The following is a 23,276-nucleotide window of genomic DNA, read 5'->3' as shown; positions in this document are numbered from 1 at the left end:
TGTTATGACTATCACGAAGAATATATGTTTGGTAACTTGGGATACTGATAAAATATCCATGCATAACATAAATTTAATTTGGCACCATGTATTCACAGGTTTTAAGATGTGCACGGTATTATTAGTGTACCGATTTACCGCGGTATTTTTTTCTCCTGTGGTACGTACCACGGTACTTTTTCACTGTAGGGCGGTAGTTTCCGTAATAAAGGAAAGTAGGGAAATTCCCCTGGAATCTTGTTACGCCTTAAACGATATTGATATCATGTTTTCATTATTCATGTCAAGATAGTTGAACTCATTAACTTTCGATTTACAAAATGGCTGTATCTGTCACAAATTAGCAGTGAATGTTACAAACATAATTGTATGACACACCCGGTTAATCTTACATAGCCGATGTGGCGTGAGAGACAGAAGATGTTCAATCTGTGATTTCGTATCGCACACCTAAATATCTACAATATAGTCTGGAACTACTTTTACAACTTGAAATATTAAAAAATAGTCCACTTATAAAATATCGGGCATGGTTTACTGTTACACATTTTACATTATTCAAAAAAGACAGCACACGTTAGTAATTTTAAGAAATGCAGCAATACTTGGTGAAAATGGTCGCTTTTGGCGCTGGGAATAATTTGAGAGTACCGTAAATAGCAACGATCAATTTGTGTGTGTGTGTGTGTGTGTGTGTGTGTGTGTGTGTGAGAGAGAGAGAGAGAGAGAGACAGACAGAGAGACAGACAGACAGACAGACAGACAGAGACACAGAGAGAGAAGAGAGTGAGAGAGGCAGGCAAACAGATAGACAGAGCAAGTAACTTTCCTGTTGAAATCTTGTTTTTGAAATTATTAAAAATCCAAACGATGTTAAATGACTCAAGGAATCATGGGTCAAGATTCAAGGCCAGGTTAGAAATGCCCCACGTTTGGAGAAAAAACTTTAATTTCCAAGAGACAATCCACAATGTAACTAATCTAAAAAACCAAACTTAGTAAAAACATCCATTACAGCTTCAGAGTTTCAAAAGATGAATTACGGATTTATATAATTCACGAAGTAAGCAAAAGTGGAGGAACTTTCCATATTTCTGTTAATATTACTGAGGAATGGAACTTGTTTAGCTAATCTAAAGATAAAACTAACAAACATTTGCAGCATACATAGATAGACAGATACATAGACAAATACATAGATAGACATATACATAGACAAATACATAGATAGACAGATACATAGACAAATACATAGATAGACAGATACATAGACAAATACATAGACAGATACATAGACAAATACATAGATAGACAGATACATAGACAAATACATAGATAGACAGATACATAGACAAATACATAGATAGACAGATACATAGACAAATACATAGATAGACAGATACATAGACGTATCACAGAGAGCATTTAAAATATATGCTAAAATTATCACATTTAAGGTCCATGCATCAATAGTCTCTTGTAACGAAAACATCAAACAAGATATTTTGGAAGAACTTTTAAAGAACGAGTTTACTGTATGAAATTTAATTTGTTTAAGCACTGTTATTCTGTGCAATTTTGCCTGAACTTTGCTTGGAAGTGGTGTGTCTATTCAGTAAGTATGGTCTACGAAGAAAGGGTCACTTACAAGTCCGTTACAGAAGTAAGGAAAAAAATCCACTTGTCTATGATTGCAGTTTAAATTAATTCAATTATCCCATACAACATTTTTGAAACATTCAAAGCTAAAGACTCAATAGACATCTAGGCAATATAGATGTGGTACGTATCGAGGTACGTACTGATATACAGCGGTACAAAAGTTTTTGAGGTACAAATTTTTTCGCGTTACCTAGCTCAGCTTTGATTTCTTTATTAAGTTAATTCTCCTTTAGTCACGGATCAAACTACCGTTTAGCGCCCCCCCCCCCCACACATTTGATGCTTTTCATTTGAATTTTAGTTCGTTGTTAACTGAAGCCATTGAAATACGAAATTCAGCTGTGAATCATGCTGAAGAAGACGTTGATTTGTATTTATAAGTATTTCGATTTAAAACCCAATTGATGGTCAGTATTTACTTTCTTAGAACTATTGAATGGTCATCACTGTAATTAAGTATTGACCATTTATTTTTCACGTTCATTGAAGGATGAACATAATTTTGTAGCATGCTGTGCAAACAGTATAATCATCGAAGTGGACATACTAAATGTGCAGTTTTCTTGTTTTTTCTTTGTTTTGTTCATACTTCCGTGAACGTAGCAAAAGTAAATTGTTTTATTATTAAATGTTACATCTAATAAGGACAATAAATAATAATAATTCTTTTTAAACGTATGTTAAATAAAAAGACTGTTCTAAATTGGCTAGCCGTGCATGAATACATGCAAAATAGCAACGGTATAGGTCATTTGTATGCAGCCAATCTAAATACAACAATCTGCATGACAACATTGCACAAACTGACCCTTGGTCATTAAATCAATATATTAGCCACACGATTAAAGAAATGCGGTTTTATTACTTATCGTTTACAATATTAATATTGCCTATAGATTATTAAGTCCATTTTTGAGGATAATATTTTTTCAGAGAGAGAGGACATTGTTTATGGACCTTGTCAGTGCACGAAGTCAACAAACCACTAAACATTTATTCAATTCCGGTTGACAAAACCTCACATACAGTCTCTTTCTTGATGCTTAGAGCCATTTAGTCTTGCTCGAATAATCTACTCATTTAGCTTTACTATTTTTGACGAAGTTAAAATGCACATGTCAGCACGGAATGTCATAGTCCGCCTCTCTCTCTCTCTCTCTCTCTCTGCGCATTATTTTGTGATAGATCTAACTTCAGCTTAATGTTTACAGTGTGTAATAAAGTCAAATGGTTTTGGTTTTCATTCAAAGAATTATTATTATACCATATTGCCACGTTGTCCATGTAAACGAATGTAGCGTGCAAATATTTTTCACATAACTAAATGCTAACATCGGAAAAAGTACTGACAGTGGGCTTTTATATATACAGAGAGAGAGAGAGAGAGAGAGAGAGAGAGAGAGAGAGAGAGAGAGGGAGAAAAAGAGAAAGAGAGAGAGGCAGACATACAGACTGAGACAGAAACAGACAGATAGAGTCATACTGATATAAGCAAATAAGCAAAACCAAAAAAGGACTGGCTAGTCAGATCGTTAGTAATCGTATTGAAGAAAGAAACTTATTTTTATATAAAACAAGTCCCGAAATATTCGAGTCCAATATTGCATATTAGGTGTCAGTTTATGTTCTGTGATTTATGTTTGTATCATTAACATAGATGTGACTAATCTTACCCGTTACATTGTAGTCAAATACTATTTCCGGATCCCGGTACATAGGGCAAGTTTTATCATCCATGATTCAAATCTGAGAACAAAAATGAATTTATTCCTCTATACCCCAGTTTACCTTATTCGTAGATGTCGCAGCTGCTTGAAACTTTATACAATAAAGATAATAAGCGTTCAATGTACAGAGACAGATATATCTCCTTATGCAAGCAAAACTCACTTGAATCCGATGATTAGAGTGTCCGATATAAATCCTATTATCGTGTGTATTGCGTCTCGACGAGAATATCTTTCACACTTTATGGAATTTCCTAGGAAATTAATCACTGTCAGATTTGAAAAGTCATTTAAGCACACCCATTACACTTTTGCAGGTGAGATAATCTAGTTGCTTTTCTAAGAAATACCATGTTGTTTGTTTTTTGTTGTTGTTTTTGTCTCAAAAGTTCTTTTTATGTAGAACACGGCTCGAATTTACGGAATCATTTTACGTAGGAGATTTACTCATGTGATTTAAATACTGGTATAAATTATATATTTTCAATGATCGGTGATCAAGAACAGTCTGCAGTAAATAGTTCACACCAATGTTCGTGGCGTCTAAAGTCTAATAATAAACAACAGAAGCTGAATAAACTGTAAACTCAGTGATGCTCAATACTTGAATAACCAACATTAACTCTTTAATCATTGTTATTATGATCACAAACCTACTCGCTGAATTCAGGATTCAGTACTATTCAATTCTTTTTTCTCTTTCCGAAAATGATTATTCACCGAGCTGTTGAGTACGATGGGATCTCTCCGCGTATGCTGGTTTTAACTCAAGGCGACAACCGTTTTTGTATACGACGTGTCTATAAGATTTCAGTTACATGAGATCTATACCATTCATCCTTCAAGTTCAAACGTGAGCAATATCCATGAAAAGCCTTTTTCTTGCTCAAGCAGTTGATATTATTTTTTGACAGTGTCCAGGAATCAATGATACATTTGGAAGCTTTTCCATTTAAATGGCTAACACCAGTTCTAAAAAATAATATTTATCCGGCTAAAAGCTCCTTGGCAACCAGAGAGAGTATTGTTGCTTTCGAAAGGAAGATAAAATGCCATTGGTCACGGTGTAAAGGATTTCAATGGCGGTGTAACAATTAATTGAGTGAAGGAGATTCAGCTATCTTGTGTACGTATCAATCTGGTGCGTTGCTAATTGCAGAATGTGGCTGGAAAATCTACTTTAATGAACTCGAAATAGTCTTGCTAGTTTCATCTGTAATGACAAAGTAATGAGCAGAAATCCCCAAAGTGCTATTACCACACCACCAATAACCGTATTAAGAAGTACGATAACGATACTGAATGCAACGTTCATGGACAGACAAGTTGTATGTATATATATATATATATATATATATATATATATATATATATATATATATATATATATATATATATATATATATATATATATATATATATATATATATATATATATGTGTGTGTGTGTGTGTGTGTGTGTGTGTGTGTGTGTGTGTGTGTGTGATTTGGATTTTTAACGTAGCTTTAACATGTTTTCAGTCGTATCTCTACGATGTCTGCACTGTGGCAGTTTATCGTGATGTCTAGCAGGCCGACCAGTCCTAACACTAACCTCTTAACGCTGAGTGCCAAGCGAGGTAGCTGTTAATACCATTTTTATAAGTCTTTGGTATGTCTCGGCAGGGGATCGAACCCACGACCTCTCGCATCCGAGGGGGACGCTCTAACCACTAGGCCAGTGAAGCGGTCCCAAACAAGATATGCTTTTCAAGAACATTTTATAACAATGAAAACATTTTTGTAACTCTACTATTGTATCTTAGCTTGCAGCTCTGGAATAATCGAGTACAGACGTTCAAAGGCAATGTCATGAAACTTCAATGTCTGTAGCAGAAAAATTCCAATAATTTTTCTTGTAATGGAAATGCATTCATATATTAGGCTTTTTTTTGGTTGAAATTGCATTCGGGATGTAATAATCAAAAGCGAAAGATTGTGCACCGCTCTAAACGAGTCCCTAACTGACCTGAAATCCTCGCAATGACGAAGGCAAATAGGTCATGTTCTTTTTCCTTGGCTTTGACCATATCATTACTTTGGAAGTTTCTCTGTGCTAAGATGTGAATACTTAGTGTTTAAATTACGTGTCTTTGTGAAATGTTTTCTACTAATTCCTGAAAAGTCCTTGCTTATGTCGAAACACAATCAACAAGTATGTATATACCATTATATAATAAATGTACTGTTGGATTCCATTACCGTTTAATTTCTTTTGGAACTCTCTGGGATTACGGCGCCTAACATGAGTAGCTCGTTGGCTCCTTCTGGTTTTCTTTTTAAATATACAAAGAATTTATGCGCCTGTGCTTTGTTTTTAAGTCGATTGATACCTCAAGGACCGGTGCACAGACAGGTGGTTTAATAATATTATTCAGAAACTTTGGGCAATAGTACGAGAGCACAAATAGGTCAAGTGACACTAGCAGAGTCAGACACTGGTACCTGGATGAACATGATTTTATTCATAGAAAAAGTAATGCGTCTCAAACTCAGTTGACAGTTCGACTACGTCGAGCAATTTGAGGTCTCTGCTCGTTTTCTCGGATCCAAACGTAAATAGTTTCTCTTGAATCAGGATAGTAAAACAACATACATGCTTGTTTCATCACTTGTGACAATCTCATTCAAACGTTTCTTGCAACTCTTTGCGAATTTGGCGAGTAGCCGTTTGTCGCTTTTAACATTCGGGATCCATCTTTCTGAGCTTTGAATGATTGTTCAATATATTAAAAAAACAGCTGACGAATTAATTCCCGTGATAATAGAAATATCTTCCATTGTGTCTCGAGGATCTTTATCAATTGTGCCTTTTCACAGCAACCGCTCTCAGACTTGGGTCATCTTCCATGGATACACAACCAACTTTAAAGCGATGAAACCACCTCAGAAATGTAGGATATGAGAGAATTTAATCCACAAATTTGATTGAAGTCGGCCTTGATAGCAGCCAGAGAGTACTCTTAGAACACACGGTTTTTACAGTGTGCTCCTTGCTCAGAATTGTTTCTCCTTCTCAGATTGTATTTACATCACTGCCATTGTTTACCTATATTTTTTTATACGCAAAAAACTGAAGATTTTTGGTACGTGAAGCTTCAGATTATTGTATTGAACGTTAGTTTGTCTATCGCTCGGCTTTAAATTTATTGACAAGTTCAAAGAAACAATAAATGACGTAACAAAGTATTGAGAACTTTTTAAAGACCCCTCGCAAATGACCATGAAAAAAGAGAAATACGAAATACTAAGTCTTAAAATATCAGGCATATATATGGCGGTCAAGTCATTCGAGAAGAAAGGCGCAAGCTCTTCAAAAATGAAAACAAAAAACACCCACATACAGTGAGAGGTTATTGGGAAAGAATCAACGTAAGATTTTTGTGTTGAAGTCAGTTCAGATATTTTCATTGCGTCCGTTCAGTGAATGCTAACCTAGTGGACTAATACTAACTTTCTGCTTCAAAGTGATTAAATTTCCTGTTTTGAATTGTTTTGACTTTTCGTGTATCCTGATTTGGACATTCTTTCTCGGCATTAAATTATAAACAGTGGCCTTATTCTTTTAATGCCAGCATCGTAAACTGTATATGCTTCCATTACGAAGCCAACATCGGACTTACGTTCAATATTAATTACAATTTTAGAGTGTCATTTGCTTGTTTAAACCTTGTGTCGCAAATTGTTATGTGAGTCAGCAAACCATGTCCATTTTCCAGGTTATTTTTTATGTTATTTTCACAAGGAATGCTGCTTTGCACAGAAATAGGAGGCTCATACCAAACTTCAGAACTCTTTGTAACACTCCACAGGGTGATCTAAATGGTCTTTACCGTTATCGCGCGATCAAAGCACCGATTAAATCTAACGTCGACAAATTGACTACAATAATACAAGTAATCTAGCGAAGAGAGTAATCAAGACCTCTTCTTCAGACATTACAAAATCTTAATAAAAAATTTGCCGATGTCTCGAAATGTGGAAGATGGCTGTGAATATTTCCTTCCAAAGCACGTTATTATTTTCTGGTTTGTACTAGTCTCGATAGCAGTATTAATAAATCAGCCGCGTTCAATATTTTCATGCACGTGTATTTTTCTCTGTTGTTTAAGGTACATTTGTTTTAAGCATGGTTCGAGGCTAAAAGTTGTTTGATCTATAGGGAATAGTGCGTTTGTCAAAATAAGAAAAGAGTAAAATAGAAAACATACACCGCGGTTGACTTACCATCAGACATTCTGACAGCATTGGAAAAATTTACGAGTGGTACTTAAAAAAAGTTCTAAATATCAGTCCCCTGTACAGTAGGATTCTTTATTACCGAACAGTACGTTAGTGAATCTCCACCGAGCACTCCCCCATGTACACTTTATCAATCTCAGTATCCAATTACAAACTGTCACTTTTTATTCAATTTGTATTATGTTGTTCATACACTAAAAGAACCGCACATCCATCTGCATGGCGGATTTAAAGTCTCTGCCTCTCAGCGAACCTTTGATAGTGAGATTCAATGCAAAACCTCACTCGAAGCTAAGTCAGAGATGTATGGACGATGTGGCTTTGGATGTTGTTCTCTTTCACTATGGCGGAAATATGCGCGGGTACGATGCCATGGAGTTGGATGGATAGATCAGTAGTGTTGTAGTGTTCCACAACTTTTGACAACACTTTGGATATATACAAGCCGAGTTAGGCCCAGGTGGGTGGACGAAAGGGCCATTTTTGCACGGAAAAATAATGCGTTATAAAACTCTCTCGACAGTCCGAACATGTTGAGCGATTTGCGGTCTCTGCTCATTTCTCCGATCCAAACTTTACTAGTTTTTCTAGGGGCATGATACCAATTTTGTAAGCGTCGATTCCTGTTACATCGCCTGTGACAATCTCATTTAAACGTCTCTTGCAACTCTTTTCAGCGATTTTAACTCGAGTCCAAATTTTCTGTTACAACCCAGTCCTTAGGATGAAATGAAAACGAGGTCTTCAAAAGTTACACAAAATTTTGATCAAATATACCCACACACAATCATGTACATGTAGTGTTTATTATTAATATGATTGTATGATCTCTTGCTCTAATATTTAAGAGCACCAGAAAGAAGCTGTATGAGGGGAGCAATTTTTGGAATGGATTTTCTTTCCAATAAAAAAAGATTACGTTTTTTCTATCCCATCAGTGGCAAAGTTTATTTGATCTCTCTTTGGAATACGGATTGCAGAGAGGCACTGAAAGCTACCATCCTGGCAAATCGCATTATAGATGTCTTGAAAGATCATTTTGCACTATATTTTATCTGCATAGGGCGACAATACCCATTTACTTTTGGGTCTAATGGTTCCAAGCAGCAGTTCAAATTAAAACTCCCCTATGTCATTACAGCTCACTTATTCGTGGCAATGAAGGGTTTTCACTTCCATTATACGCTACGCTTTTTTTGATAACTGTTACCTACCGTTATCAATATATATATATATATATATATATATATATATATATATATATATATATATATATATATATATATATATATATATATATATATATATATATATATATAGTTTTGGATATTTAATGAAGCGCTCCTTTCCGAGTTAAAAGCGCAACACTGTTCCCTTTTCTAATGTGTGACGGCACTGGTTTAGAGAACTAATTTTTACGGTTCTCTTTCTATATACTTTCCTATTAATACATGTAAACATTTCAATGTGTGTGTGTGTGTGTGTATATATATATATATATATATATATATATATATATATATATATATATATATATATATATATATATATACTATTAAGTTTTATCTCATAATATGATGTAAAAATGCATGGATATATAAATGAAGTGATATATTTTTGGTTAGTGTATGTTTGTATACATTCATGTACGTACAGGTGTATCGATCTCCACCATGTTTAGTTTGGTTTCTAGCGATCTATCTGCAGATCTATCCGTTTTTAATTTTTTAATTTTAAAAAGATTATTGTATAGAATAATACGCATATGGCATGACAATAATCTGCATACCAAAAACAAACGACAGTAAGATATTTTTAATTTGTGGACTAAAACTAACTTTTGGTTGAGTAAGATAAAGGAAAATGGAGAAAGAACAAACACTTAGGTCACCATTTCACTCCACTTTCTGACCAGTAAAGTATAACTAGATGCTCTGACACGGTGTAAACGAACTTACCTTTCTTGACAAATGTCATCATAAATGTAGGTTTCAAGCCATGAATCACTTATGACCTTGACGCCCTTATGAAGTATAAACAGAATTCCAGATTCATAGACATTTTTCAAGGTCGAACAATTAATATCTAATAAAATCGGAACATTGGTTATGAGATTAGTTTGGCCACAACAAGGCTATAACAGATAGCAGAGTTAGTCTGCATCCGTGTTGATATAACATCTGTATCGCTGTGATATTTGTATCACTGAAACGTTTCTGTTAATGTAACGTTTGTAATGTTGTAACATTCGCATAGCTCAAGCATCTCAGTTTGTGTGACATTTGTACCGCTGTGGTATGTATCGATGTGACATTTGTATCACCGAAACATTTCTGTTAATGTAATGTTTGTGATGTTGTAACATCTGCATAGCTGAAACATCTCAGTTTTTAATATTTGTATTGCTGTAACAACTGTATTGCGGAAACATCTATATTGTTTTGTTATCTGTATTACAGAAACAGTTCTAGTGCCGTAATGTGAGCATCGTTGTGAGAGCTGTATAGTTGAAAAATATGTTGAAACATATGTATTGTTGTAAGATCTTTATTACTAAAACATCTAAATAGCTGAAACATCCTTATTGTTGTGACATATATATTACTTTATGATATATGTAGCTGTATTGTGTAATATGTTTAACGCTGCACCATATGTATTAGTAAAACATCTATATCGATGTAATGTATGTATTGGCGTAAATGCTGTATTGGAGTAACATCTGTATCGTTGTAACATCTGTATTGGTGTCACATCTATGCCCCCGTAACTGTTGTATTGGTGTAACCGCTGTATTTGATACAGTAAAGGTTCCATAACCCAAACACTGATTGATAGATTTCATGTCTTCCCTCGACCAGCTTCCTTAGTCCCATCTACGCTAGCCAAGGTTCCGATTTAGTTGACCCTATCTACACCTTGGCGGATCGATCACATATTTTAGTGCTTTGTCCTAGCAGCCACATCTATTGGATTTCATGAGTTGCCTTCCTTAGTATGTAATGCCAACTAACCAATAGCGTGTAACAGCGGTGCATTGTGTATCGGCCGAACATGGTGGAGGCAATTTACTTCAAAAGTTACTTTATAAGTTTAACATCGAATGTATGACTACGTACCAGAGAGAAGCCATTACTGGTACATTTGCTTATCGATGAGTCCATTCAATTTATGTGCTACCCTTGTCTCAATCGTGAACTAACAGTGTTCAAATTTGAACAAATTAATTTTGATTGGATGCGCTGGCTTGCTGCCTCATCGAATGAAATTCACAGACCCGAAGCACAGAAATATCTTCTGGATCCGTCAAAGTATTGGCTAACGAAGATGACTTAGTCCTACTTTACGTATCGACTGCGACCTCATAAAACTGAAAGAACTTAAACCTCAAACAGAAATTTGGGGCCCAACCTACTTGGAGTTTTTGCATATATAATGTCTTCCTGTTCAGATTCACCCTATTCTACAGAAGGAAGAAACTTTAGTAAATACATCTGAATCCAAACATTCCAACAAGACGTTGCATTTTAACTATTTGGGATTTGAGTATGAAAGGTACACTGGAACAGTAAGGCTCAACATGTAATGTGAACTCAGAGTAATAATATTTTGATGGATGCACTGAAAATTAGCAAACGAAATACAAAATGCCTCTAAGAATACTTCCTTTTTCTGACATGTCTTCTTGAAGGAAAAAAACCCTGTCAGTTAATCATGTTTGTTTAGGGTTAACTAGTTTAGAAGATCTAATAAATCCAGCAAAGCAAATTACAAGTTTACATTGTAAAAAGTCAGTTGACAAATTTTACGGATTAACGTCAGTAGAAAATGCAATGTCATTAGTGTGGCTTTTGCTACTAATATGTTTTTAACAAGATATCAAAAACACAATCCTAATTTAAAAAAATATAATATTGTCTTAATTTGCATTTTTTAAAAACATTTTAATATATAATGCAGATAATACATACTGTTCATTGAACAATATGTTTGATATATTGGATTATTTTGTTTCTTCAATACTGTCATGTTTTATGAAATATGGTTTTGGTTTTTTATTTATGGGGGTACTTTTTATGCCGTAAATATAAGACAAAAGTACATACAAAAACGTTGTACACGATTCGTATAAGTCCCGATAATTACAAATAATATATTTTAATATGGAGAACCTAGACAATTCCAACTAAATCTTAATAGGTGTATGCACGAAGGCATAAATGGGCCATGATTAGGTATTTCTTCAGATATAGAGGATCTCAAATTGGTAATGATCTAATACTGAGTTTATGATACGAGCTGAATAATGTCCAGAATGCATACTTTCGTTCCTTCTGACAGACGGTGCACCTTTGATTTGTTGTGTATAAAGTATAGTCCCAAAGTTGAACTAGTAAAAGTTTAAACAAATTTCCCGCGATAGCAGCCAATCATTAAAGAGAATACTGCAAAATAAGTTCATGGGCTTATGTGGACCAATCAGAATCACATAAAGTAATATGTTCACATGTTAAAATATCGAAAACATTAAACTGCACACACTATAGGCAATGTGTACCGACTATGTGATAATGGTAAATATATATAAAAAAAATGTATTCTTCGCATAGCCAATATGTTATTGTTACAGGATTGAGAAGAAATAATACAAACTGAGTGTCTAATGCTTAAAGCTGTTTAGAGATGTTTCATACCATCCAAATTAGGAATTTATTTCAACATTTTCATTAAGTTTTACACAGCAACTAAACGATACTCGGTATTTCAGTTGCGGCTTACATTTCTTTCTTTTCGTGGATTAAAAAAATCCACGAATTTATAACATAAACCTGGTCACTTATCTACGGTATTTCGTCCCGATAGAATTAGTTTCAAACATAACAAAGCCAAATTTTAACAAACGAAAATGTCTTATTCTGCTATATTTCATTCTGATTGGAGTTCCGTAATTGCTTTTAAGATATTATACTTTCATAAAACCCTAAACATAACTTTGAATTTTGCCCTTGCATTAGATTGATCATTACCGTTAATCACAGAAAAGATCTGAACCAGCTTAGAACTTAATTCCATCAATTACACTTTGGGTATGTTAAAATGAACGAAACGAAAGAAAATGCGAATCTTAGGGAAAGAAAAAGCAAAGAGGATAAATACCACTTTGTTGTGATCTGTCCATCACATGATGATTTCAATAAATCTCGTATTAGTGCTTATTACTAGCACAGATATTCACAAATTCATATAATTATTAAATATTGAGGATTCTTTCCAAGAATGAAAACAATATAGCAAAATATGTCGATGGTGCATTCCAACTCAGATAACGCTCTCTCTCTCTCTCTCTCTCTCTCTCTCTCTCTGAGTGCGCTTTAATGACATCCCACTGGATCATCAAGATCGTATTGAGCAGGAAACATCGTGCATACGAATCGGAAGGTGACAAAAAATAGTGCAAAATCTTGTGTGAAATTAGTCCAAGCTCTATAGAGCCTTGTTCATAGTCTCCTTTGTATTGTTTTTGTAATTCATGCAGTTAAAAATCAAACATGACGTAGATTCTGTAAATTAATTAATTAATTTGTGTATTGTGTTCTTGTCTCGTTTATGCAATCATCCTGGGTAGCTTTGTGTCCTTGAGAAAGAAATTGGTAGATTCCAAAAACGCTTACATTAACTAGTTTGCTTGTTTGTATGTACGTGCGTACCGCCAACATTTTCTTGCATTGAATATGCTCTTATTTTACTTAAGTTAACTAGTTTGCTTGTTTGAGAATGGTGCCAGTTTTCCTAAATAATATTTGACGGATATATTCACGGTTACTAAATGATGAAACGATTAAGTATGGAAAGCTTGAAATTAAAATGTTATGCGGGAATAGTTGCAGAGAATAGCATCGATTATAAATGAAAGTAGTAATTATTAAATGCATCAATACAATCTTCCCTATACCACCATACACCTTATAAACATTTCGCAGGATGCTGTCCGCTGACTGATTCGAAAGTTGTCATTCGAAATATTTTCATTAGAATAAAGGATAACTGGTCGTGATATGCCTTTTTTCTGCTCTCAGCAGATGTTTGCAGATTGGTATCACAGTGTTTGTCAACAAGGTCTCTTGTCGGATCATATCGATATACGTTTTAGGATTTCTACATTTAATACATTAACTGAATAGTTTTTTTAAAAAAAGATCTATTGATCGCATCGTATAAGATGACTGCAGAATATAGTTGCCATTGTTACTCTGATCTGATTCGATAGCAGCTGTGGTCAAAACAAAACGATCGGATAATTCCAAAAGTCTTCTTATTTCTTTTTCTTTGTGCTTTTAATTCCGCTTTACATGTCAAAAACAATGGCTTTTGTCATGGATATGTGGAATAAAGCCACCTGGGCAAAAGGAAACAGATATTCCAAATTAATCAAGCCGATCTTTATTGGCTTGACACGTTTTGTTTTTATCGGACTAATCTACCGTCTATATTCGAGTATAACTCTAGTGTGACTGCAACCAAATTATACTCTTTTCATCGTCACAATCCACGGGCGAAAATCCCCTTCGCCCCTTCGCTCAGGCTTGCAGCGAAAGCAGGTCTGGGTACATTCATTATGAACGGGCATATCTTCTCGCATGCAGCCAAGGGTAAAAAATAGCCTAACATATTTTCGACCGTAGTTTGTGACGATGAGAGCCAAATCTGCCACCTACAAAATGCATCACACTAGATCAGTGTCTATATAGTTTGTTCTACTGATTACACCTAACAAACTGTATATATCAAGATTTGCTGTTGCATTATGCGATGACAGGTTTGGGTTCAATGGAGACTGAAGTGAGGTCCAACTTGTACACGAAGTATATACCCCTTTATACCCTAGAAAATGCGTATGCATTTAAAACACAAGTGAATATGCAGTGGAAGAAAACCCTACATTGATCTGCCCAATTCTTACGGCAAGATCAAACCAGACGAATAAGTAATGGAAGAAAACCCTACATTGATCAGCCCAATTCTTACGGCAAGATCAAACCAGATGAATAAGTAATGGAAGAAAACCCTACATTGATCTGCCCAATTCTTACGGCAAGATCAAATCAAATATCAGTAATGGAAGAAAACCCTACATTGATCAGCCCAATTCTTACGGCAAGATCAAATCAAATATCAGAGAGAACTGAATCATATTACAATGCAGATGCAAAAGGAATAATGCTGAGTAGGCAAAAACTGCTTTGCTTGTTTTAAAACTACGAAATTGAGTCATAAACATAAATGGCATAAAGTGGATAACTCAAGTACCTTTTATTGTCATCGATTAATATATATATATATATATATATATATATATATATATATATATATATATATATATATATATATATATATATATATATATATATATATATATATATATATATATATATATATATATATATATATATATTCCAACGTAACTGTCGTACCTGTAGACCTGCAAGTAATGTAAAGAGAAAGAAAGATCACAATATTTCTTTGGTGCAGATGTCTTCCTGGTTCTACTTGTCAAAATGGCATTTTCTAAGAGTTCATCAATTTGTAGATTGGGAAGGGGTTCTGTCGTATGCCCAAAAGGATCATTGCCGAATGGGTCTTTAAATTGTTGATTTATAACAACTACAGAAATGCAAGATAATCCTATTAATGAACATGCTATTTAACCTCATGGCTGTTTTTGGTACCAAAGAGATGCACACTTATTTGAGGAGAGGTTAATAAAGGAAAGCATGAAAGAAAAAAAAAAGAACTTGTACTAATTGTCGCAGTGTGTAACAGGTACAGCAGTGGTGACACGGAATGCAGAAACAGGTTGTTTTCAGTCACAGATAATTTACACGATTGGTGTTTAATTTTTTTTACAATTCAGATTAATACCAGTTAATATTTCAGCAAATTTTTTTTTGATGTATTCATTAAATAAATGTATTCCGCAGTCTTGACATTTTATCCTGATGGATAGCGGGGGGTGGGAACGAGGTGGGTGAGAGAAAGAGAGATCGGAGAAGGAAAATAGAAAGTAAAATATTAGTATCCCACACGGTACAGCCATCCGCTAGACAGTTAATATTGTCATCGATTTGCTGTCGGATAGTTCTAGGCTAATTTGGCTCCAGGCACTGAACAATAACATTAAATGAAGCAGTTCTAAAAAGAACGAAAGCAGCTAAAATATATGTTTTTTTGGACAGATGAGGAGAGAGAGAGATAACAAACAACTATAATTTTATTCATGACACTGAAAGAGGAGCAAATAAAACAGATTCCTGAAAATCTTAACGGTAGTACCAAAAAGGTGTAATGTCAATAATAAAACTTGGTACGTTATCAAAGCATACATGCTTATATGAATCTTAGTGTTACATTTCCTGAAGCTATAATTGCATTGACTGTTCTGTATTGGACTTCAGGCTGGCAAAACAAATGTATTGATTTTGGAAACTTTATTCTAATTTCGTTCTGCAAATTAAAGTCGCAGACAAGAATGACTGGCTCATATCTCCTTTGCATATCAATCTTAGTAGTGTTAGGAACTATATTTAAAAATGAATTGACCAGAGACATTGACTGTATAAAAGTTAATTTCCAGAACCATTTGTACCTAAAATAATAGTATTAATTATATGAAGGTCCACAAAAGACATCCTGGTCAGAGAAATGTAAAGTCAATACACTTCTCTGGCCGTAAATCTTGACTTGTCGTTTTTTAGTGGTCATATGTCAAGATTAACTTGAAATTTCCATTCACACATGACCAGTCCTAGCATCACGATATTCATATTTTATTTTATTACCCAACGTCTAGACGCCAAATAATCTCTTTAGGGCTATAACTGTTCATAAGTGGGCCTTCATTTCTCTTGAGCAGTACATATGTAACTTGTTAAGTCTCTTTTAATACACTGCAATGGAATATTCACTCTAAAATGGCGGATAGCAGACACCCTTTTCCCTAGGATTTATATTCTGTTTAAAACTATCGATACCAATTATGTAGTATGACCGGACTGATATCTTTATTAACAGACTTGGATCAGAATCATGTGCTGCAAGCGCCGGAGAAGTGCTGATTTCTTTAAAACTAGAAATTGAATGTTGGCTTCGTGACCATCATCATGATGGAAGTATAAGATATTAATTTATGCCTGAGTGACTATCAGGCAAACGTTAGTTCTCGTAATATATTGACACCAATCTCTCTCACCCACGATGGGAGGCTATGTCAATAAAACAGTGAAAACAACCATGAAAGGTCACACACGAATACCTCTGACACAGTGGGTTGTCAAGTTCAAGCGCACATTATTTTCTTTAAAAATCAGGTTTAAAATCGAAGAATGTGATTCGATTCACTTAACACTGTCCTTACTTTTATCTGAATAAGGTCTAAATAAAAAAAATGACGCCGCTATTTGTCGTGAAGAAACGTCACATCTCATTGAAGATATATATTTGTATGTTTGCCTGACAAGTCTTTGTTCAATAAATATAGTTATCAATAAGCATCGGTTTTAGAAGTTTGATGATGAAATCAGCAAGCATGACTCTAAGGTGTAAAAGCGCAAAATATTCATCTCCTTACGTGTTGGCTACCGGACCTATATTCGATGATGCTGAGACAGTTTATACGACAGCAAAATCCAGTTTCACAAAAAAAGAAATTAGGATGCATTTGGTTAATTAATGCACTGATACGTAACGTTCAGACCTAAAATGTACTGCTTACATCAAGACAGAATGGCTTTCTCCAGACATTGATGAAATGCTTTCTTTGACTTTCAGCTCCTTATACAGGCATGAATTCAGACTACACTAAAATGTAGAAAATCATATTTGGGATGACTTGTGTGAGTGTACCTCCGAACTTTGCAAGAACGAATAACAAACAGTTTCTTAACAGTTGAATGAGCAAGTCATCTTAATTTTTTCCTTACCTGGCATCGCATATGAAGGAAACTATTTTCAACAAAAAAATGTCAGAACAGCAAGAGACAATACGAACATAAGTGATCGACATGATACACACCTATCCTACAAAAGCAAACCCACCGAACAACCGTTACAAGGATGTCTAACAAGCAATAAAAGCCTCCAAAGACTATGTCCTTCGAGTCAATGACACTGATAAGATGAATTTACAGATCTATCTATCTACCTATCTACCTACCTACCTATCTATCTATCTATCTATCTATCTATCTATCTATCTATCTATCTATCTATCTATCTATCTATTATTATTATTACAGACACACGCACAGTGCTTGCAGGTCATAAAGTAGAAATCATGAAAATGACGAATACTATTGTATGAGGTAGCAACGACCGTACGTCATGTACCACGTGACTGTTTTCGCAGAACACATGTTCTGACAGCGTGTTATATGGAATTGGTAAATTCAAGTTTTGAATACTTATATAAACATGTAAAAGTCCTTAACAGCTACTCATAATCTGCCATTATAGGATTTGAGATGCGGAATAAAAATGTTGTACGAGGTTAAGTCCTAAAACTGAATAAAAGGAGAGAAAACCGGAATTAATTCAATGAACGTATTCGGTTGGGTTTTAGTTAATCATACCAAATGACACACTGAAAGTAAGATGCTTTTTTGGAACGTGTGCTGGCATAGATTCGGGATTTTCATGTGACAACACATATATATTCCATAACAAATCTTCCAAAGATGAAACTATCTACGTCTTAGATAGCAGAGGGTGCTGGGTGTTAAAATTAGGCCCGTGTTTTTCCAAAGGATGTCAGAAAGTTGACGCGTTTGTTTTTTACCGACTCCAATATCAGTTCAATGGTATTCGTGCCTACTGTTGTGCCCTCCAAGTACTGTCAACTGTACATACTGTGCAGAGTGCTGTCCAATAGACATTTCTGATCTCAATGTAGACGTTTTTATGGAATATTTGACATTCTTCATCGACCAAGTAGCAATTCATTCTTATGTATGCATAACAAATTGAAATTACCAGACGTCTCTGTAATATCAATAAAAATAATGTTAAAAATATAGACGGAATTAATTGTACTTGATCATTGTATTATACTGATGTCCATTTTAAAATCAAATCTAACATATGTTGACAAATTTAAACAAACTAAATTATTTTATTGTATAGCAGTAAAATCCAGCTAGTCAACCTTTTTTGTCCAGTGTGTTCCAAAGTATAGACCATGGACTACAATTACATTTTCATGGGGGTGGGGGTGCGATTGGCCGAGTGGTCTAAAGCGCTCACCGTTACGGATCACTGCCATCTCACCTCTGTCTTCATGGGTTCAAGTCTCGGGTTCGGCCAACGTGGGTATGTGAGAAAGCTTGCCAGTAGCTTCTGGTGGGTTGGTGGTTTTTTCCGGGTTCTTCCTCCACCAATGATACTGGCCACCATGTATAGCCGATCTTGTGCTGATAAATGGCGTTAAACCCTACAACAAACACTTTTCTTCTCTTTGGGATCCACCGAAAATTTAAAATCTAACGATAACACTTAAAATGATGTGTTTTATCTTGAACATATTTAGGACATAAGTAAATACTTCTCTTGGGAATCTACACTTTACAAGAAAATTACGTTAATTCCTAGTCTCTGAGTAAATAAGAAAGTGAATGTTTTATTGTGGTCAAGCTGCATAAGGTTAATATTCCTAAAAGAAAAGTGGAAGTAAACGGAGCCGGCACTCTACCCATAGAGAAATGAGTGCGAAACAGCTGAAGCGTTTCTTCGAGTAAGTTTGATTCGCATTCAGACCAATGATGACCAAGTCAATGCTTAAAATTCAGGAGATTTCGCGCCTTCGCTTCCATACTGGGATTTCCGTCTACAGATCCCTCGGCAATCTGTTTACCCACCCCTCCAAAAAATAAATTCTAAAGTGTGTTTCTGGATCAGTCTTTGGTCGTTTTTTTAATGAATTCAGACGTATGAAGAACATTATGGCTTATGCGGAGATTTAAATTAATTTTCGTGTCATTTGTTAAGTCATTAAGGAGTGGCAGATGACACCGATTTTCCTGATGGGGCCAGTCTTTCTGTATATAAGTATTATATACTCAGTGGTTCATCTAATCACAAGTACTTATATAAATAATAGCAATCTATATTTAGATAATCCTTGGATAGGCTACGTAATAGGTATATCCATAATTTGCTGTCTATACCATAAAATAATTTTAATGTTTTTCAAAATGTGACGTAATGTCGGAAAAGACTCGTTAGCATTTGATAACGTGGTTGCGCATATACTGGTTGAATGAATCACATGATCAAGAATGCAAGTCTATACGTTGGCATGGTAACGTAAACAGTAAAAGATATAACTGATCGAGATTTATACATTTTCTGGAATGTGTATATAATACCGACATAAGGACTCAGGTCACAATTAGTACTTCAGATTCATTACCCGCGAATTTGTAGTTCCAGTCTATTTTTCGGGCATTGTGTCCTCTCTCATTTTGATGGTGATACTAGAGTTAGATTTAAGCATTCTTAGTATTGATTTAAAGACAACTGTTTATTATTTAGAATTCGAGCATTATGACATAGTTGTCTGTGTATAGTTTAATGACAGTGCACAGTGGTCAAGAGGTACTGATGTTGATCCAGAAATGAAATCCGTGACAAATGGCAAGGTACGATGTTTACAATTCAACCTCACACAAACATGCCAGATAACTTATGACGAGAACTTTATCGTGAGTTCATCTTTGAAGAACTTTAGACTAGCATATGACTTATACGGATTTGGACACAGTGGGAAGTTTATTACCGAGAAACAATTGTAGGGATTTTATAGGAAAAATAATTGTGATTTGACTCCATATAGATAGACTGATAGGCGGACTGACAAAATGAAATACACTTCTGCTTACCTCCTGTTGAAAACGCGTCTTCACCGAGACTCATGATACATTCATCCTGACTTTTGATGCTCCAAGGAGTCTTCATAATCGCATCCCTTACCAAGCCATTGTCATACTGAAACGATACAGAAGCCAACACCTTGAATCGCCATCAATATCAGTTTACCAGTTTGCTCGTCATACATAGAACAGATGCAAAGGTTAGAAGTCATTTATTGAAAGTCAAAATTAGTTTAGAAACATATGCGGCGATTACACTCAGAAATTTGTTTTTAAATGTTTCAGCTAACGTTTTCTGTGAATTGATACCGTGTATTGATCATTCGTTGAGCAAATGAATGTAATTATTCATGAATGATCTCGGATCTATCTCAGGGGATGTAAAGCAGGTCTCTCTTATAGTGAGGATTCGATTAGGCTACAATGGGCAGACTGTACCATATGTTTCCGTGAATAAGTTCTCAATTATAAAGAACGTTTTGGGTTTAACACCATTTTTCTGCACATGATAGGCCGGTATATTTGGTGGAGGAAGAACCCTGGAAAACTCCGGTAAGAACCACCAACCCACGAGAAGCTACTGGCAAGCTTTCTCACATATCCACATTGGACATAATATTCCTAAAAACTGATGACAGATTGTATAGTGATTGGATGTTTGAATAGTTTCAGGGTACTATGTGAAGCTGTCTGAACCTTTTAATTTTGTGGACTGTGATACTTTGCTTTACTAAATATTTATCGCTTTTCGGACAAATGCAATTTAAATTTGTTACTCATAAATGGCGTATGTTTTAAATGAAACATGTCAAATGAAAAAGAAAGAATCAGATTTTTGAATACTTATACAAAACATTAAAGATTTGTTCATTGTGAGTACCCGATGAAATTGTTCTGATGTTACAAAATTTATTAGGTTAACATTTTTTAATATCTCCTCCAATTACTAAAACTGTAAATCTAACTTTGTTGTTCGTTAATAGTGGTGTAAATGTAAGCCACAACGATACTAAATGCATTTGAATCTCTTAAGCTCTATTTATGCATAGCATAAATATATATATGAGAGAAAACGGAAGTTGATAAGCTAAGAAGGTGTAAATAAGCCTTCACTATTTTTAGGGCAGAGAGGCCACCAGTATCCATCTATCTATCTATCTATCCATCCATCCCTCCATCTATCTCTCTATTGATCTATCAATCTATGTACCTATCAATGTACCTATCTATTTCTGTATCTATCTATGTATCTATTTATCTTTGCATCTATTAATGTATCGTGTATCTCTGTATTTATCCATCTAGTCATATATATATATATATATATATATATATATATATATATATATATATATATATATATATATATATATATATATGTATCCATCTATGTATCTATCTGTGTATGTGTCTCTCAATGTATATATCTCTTTGTGTATCTATCTACTTATCTCTGTATCTATCTCCGTATTTATCTCTTTCTATCGATCCACCTACTTATCTCTGTATCTATCTCTGTATTTACTTCTTTCTATCTATATATCACTATGTGATATAAATCTGTGTACATATCTATCTCTGGATCTATTTCTGTATGTATACATCTATGCATCCATGTATCGATCTATCTATGCATCTATGTATCCATGTATCGATCTCTGCATCTCTGTATCTACGTATCCATTCATCAATCCATCCCTACCTACCTACCTACCTATATAAGTACATACCTACCTACCTAAATACATACATAGATACATCCATTCATGCACGCACGCACACACACACACACACACCATACATACATGCATGCATGCATACATACATACATACATACATACATACATACATACATGCAAACATACATACATATTTATCCCATACAAATGATACACGTATTCCAAGATAAGGCAGTTAATGGCTTTTAACTATATTCACATCCCGTCAGACATAAAGCCTAGGACCTATGGACAATTTAACAATGTTTAATAGCACAAAATACATCTACGTAAATGGTCATGCTGAGACAAAGAGTTAATATAAAAGAAAAACTCTTTCAACTAAAAAAAAAAGGTGTAACAGCAATTGATGTTTCCCAGGATATGTAGTACTAAAGTTTGTTTAAAATTGTTAGACAATACATTGTACAAAGATCTGAGTATGAAGGCACACACTGTATCACGGACAAACACACTTACTAACGCACGTGCGCATATGAGACTGTTTAGTTAATTCGGCGCAAATCTGCTGGTAGGGGATATATTATGTTGAAAATAATTTTTGATTTAGATTTACTGTGGGGCAATATTAAATTTTGTGTAATGTTTTCTGGCTTATTAACTCTACGTAATTAATACAAAATAGATTCAAAGGAAAGATCAAATAAATCATAAATTGTATTTTATGTTTAATATAAACCAGAATGTGACGTCCATTTTGTATAGCACGTCTACCTGTTTCAATAGCCATTTTATGAACATGGTCTTAATTTACAGACGTTTGATCTACCAACTCTGCAGCTCAGCAAGAAAAAACATGAGCCTTTTGCCGATGTTTTGGATATTCTTTGATGGAATTCGTTAATGTTTTTTTTTTATTATAGAGAAAGTGTTTGTTGAAGTTGGTCCTGGGTTACAATCCTAGTCAGGTCCGGATTTCGACAAGGCGAGGCTTTATGCAATGGACG

The 23,276-nt window shown here is 34.7% G+C and overlaps 1 protein-coding gene across 1 annotated transcript in view; it reads right to left on the bottom strand.

Moving 5' to 3' along the window:
* LOC149779598 (PDF receptor-like) overlaps window positions 1-20,701 on the bottom strand; it is an 89,622-nt gene extending 68,921 nt beyond the window's left edge. The window contains exon 1 of the mRNA XM_089938655.1: window positions 20,600-20,701. Within this exon, the coding sequence (XP_089794781.1) occupies window positions 20,600-20,675 (76 nt within the window). The 5' untranslated portion in view covers window positions 20,676-20,701. The remainder of the gene's footprint in view (window positions 1-20,599) is intronic.
* Between the last annotated feature and the right edge of the window lie 2,575 nt (window positions 20,702-23,276).

The sequence above is a fragment of the Sinohyriopsis cumingii genome, chromosome 17 (genome assembly GCF_028554795.1).
Source record: "Sinohyriopsis cumingii isolate HCF-2022 chromosome 17, ASM2855479v2, whole genome shotgun sequence".
In the NCBI taxonomy this organism is placed as follows: Eukaryota; Metazoa; Mollusca; class Bivalvia; order Unionida; family Unionidae; genus Sinohyriopsis; species Sinohyriopsis cumingii.
This window is presented reverse-complemented; position numbering and strand designations above follow the sequence as displayed.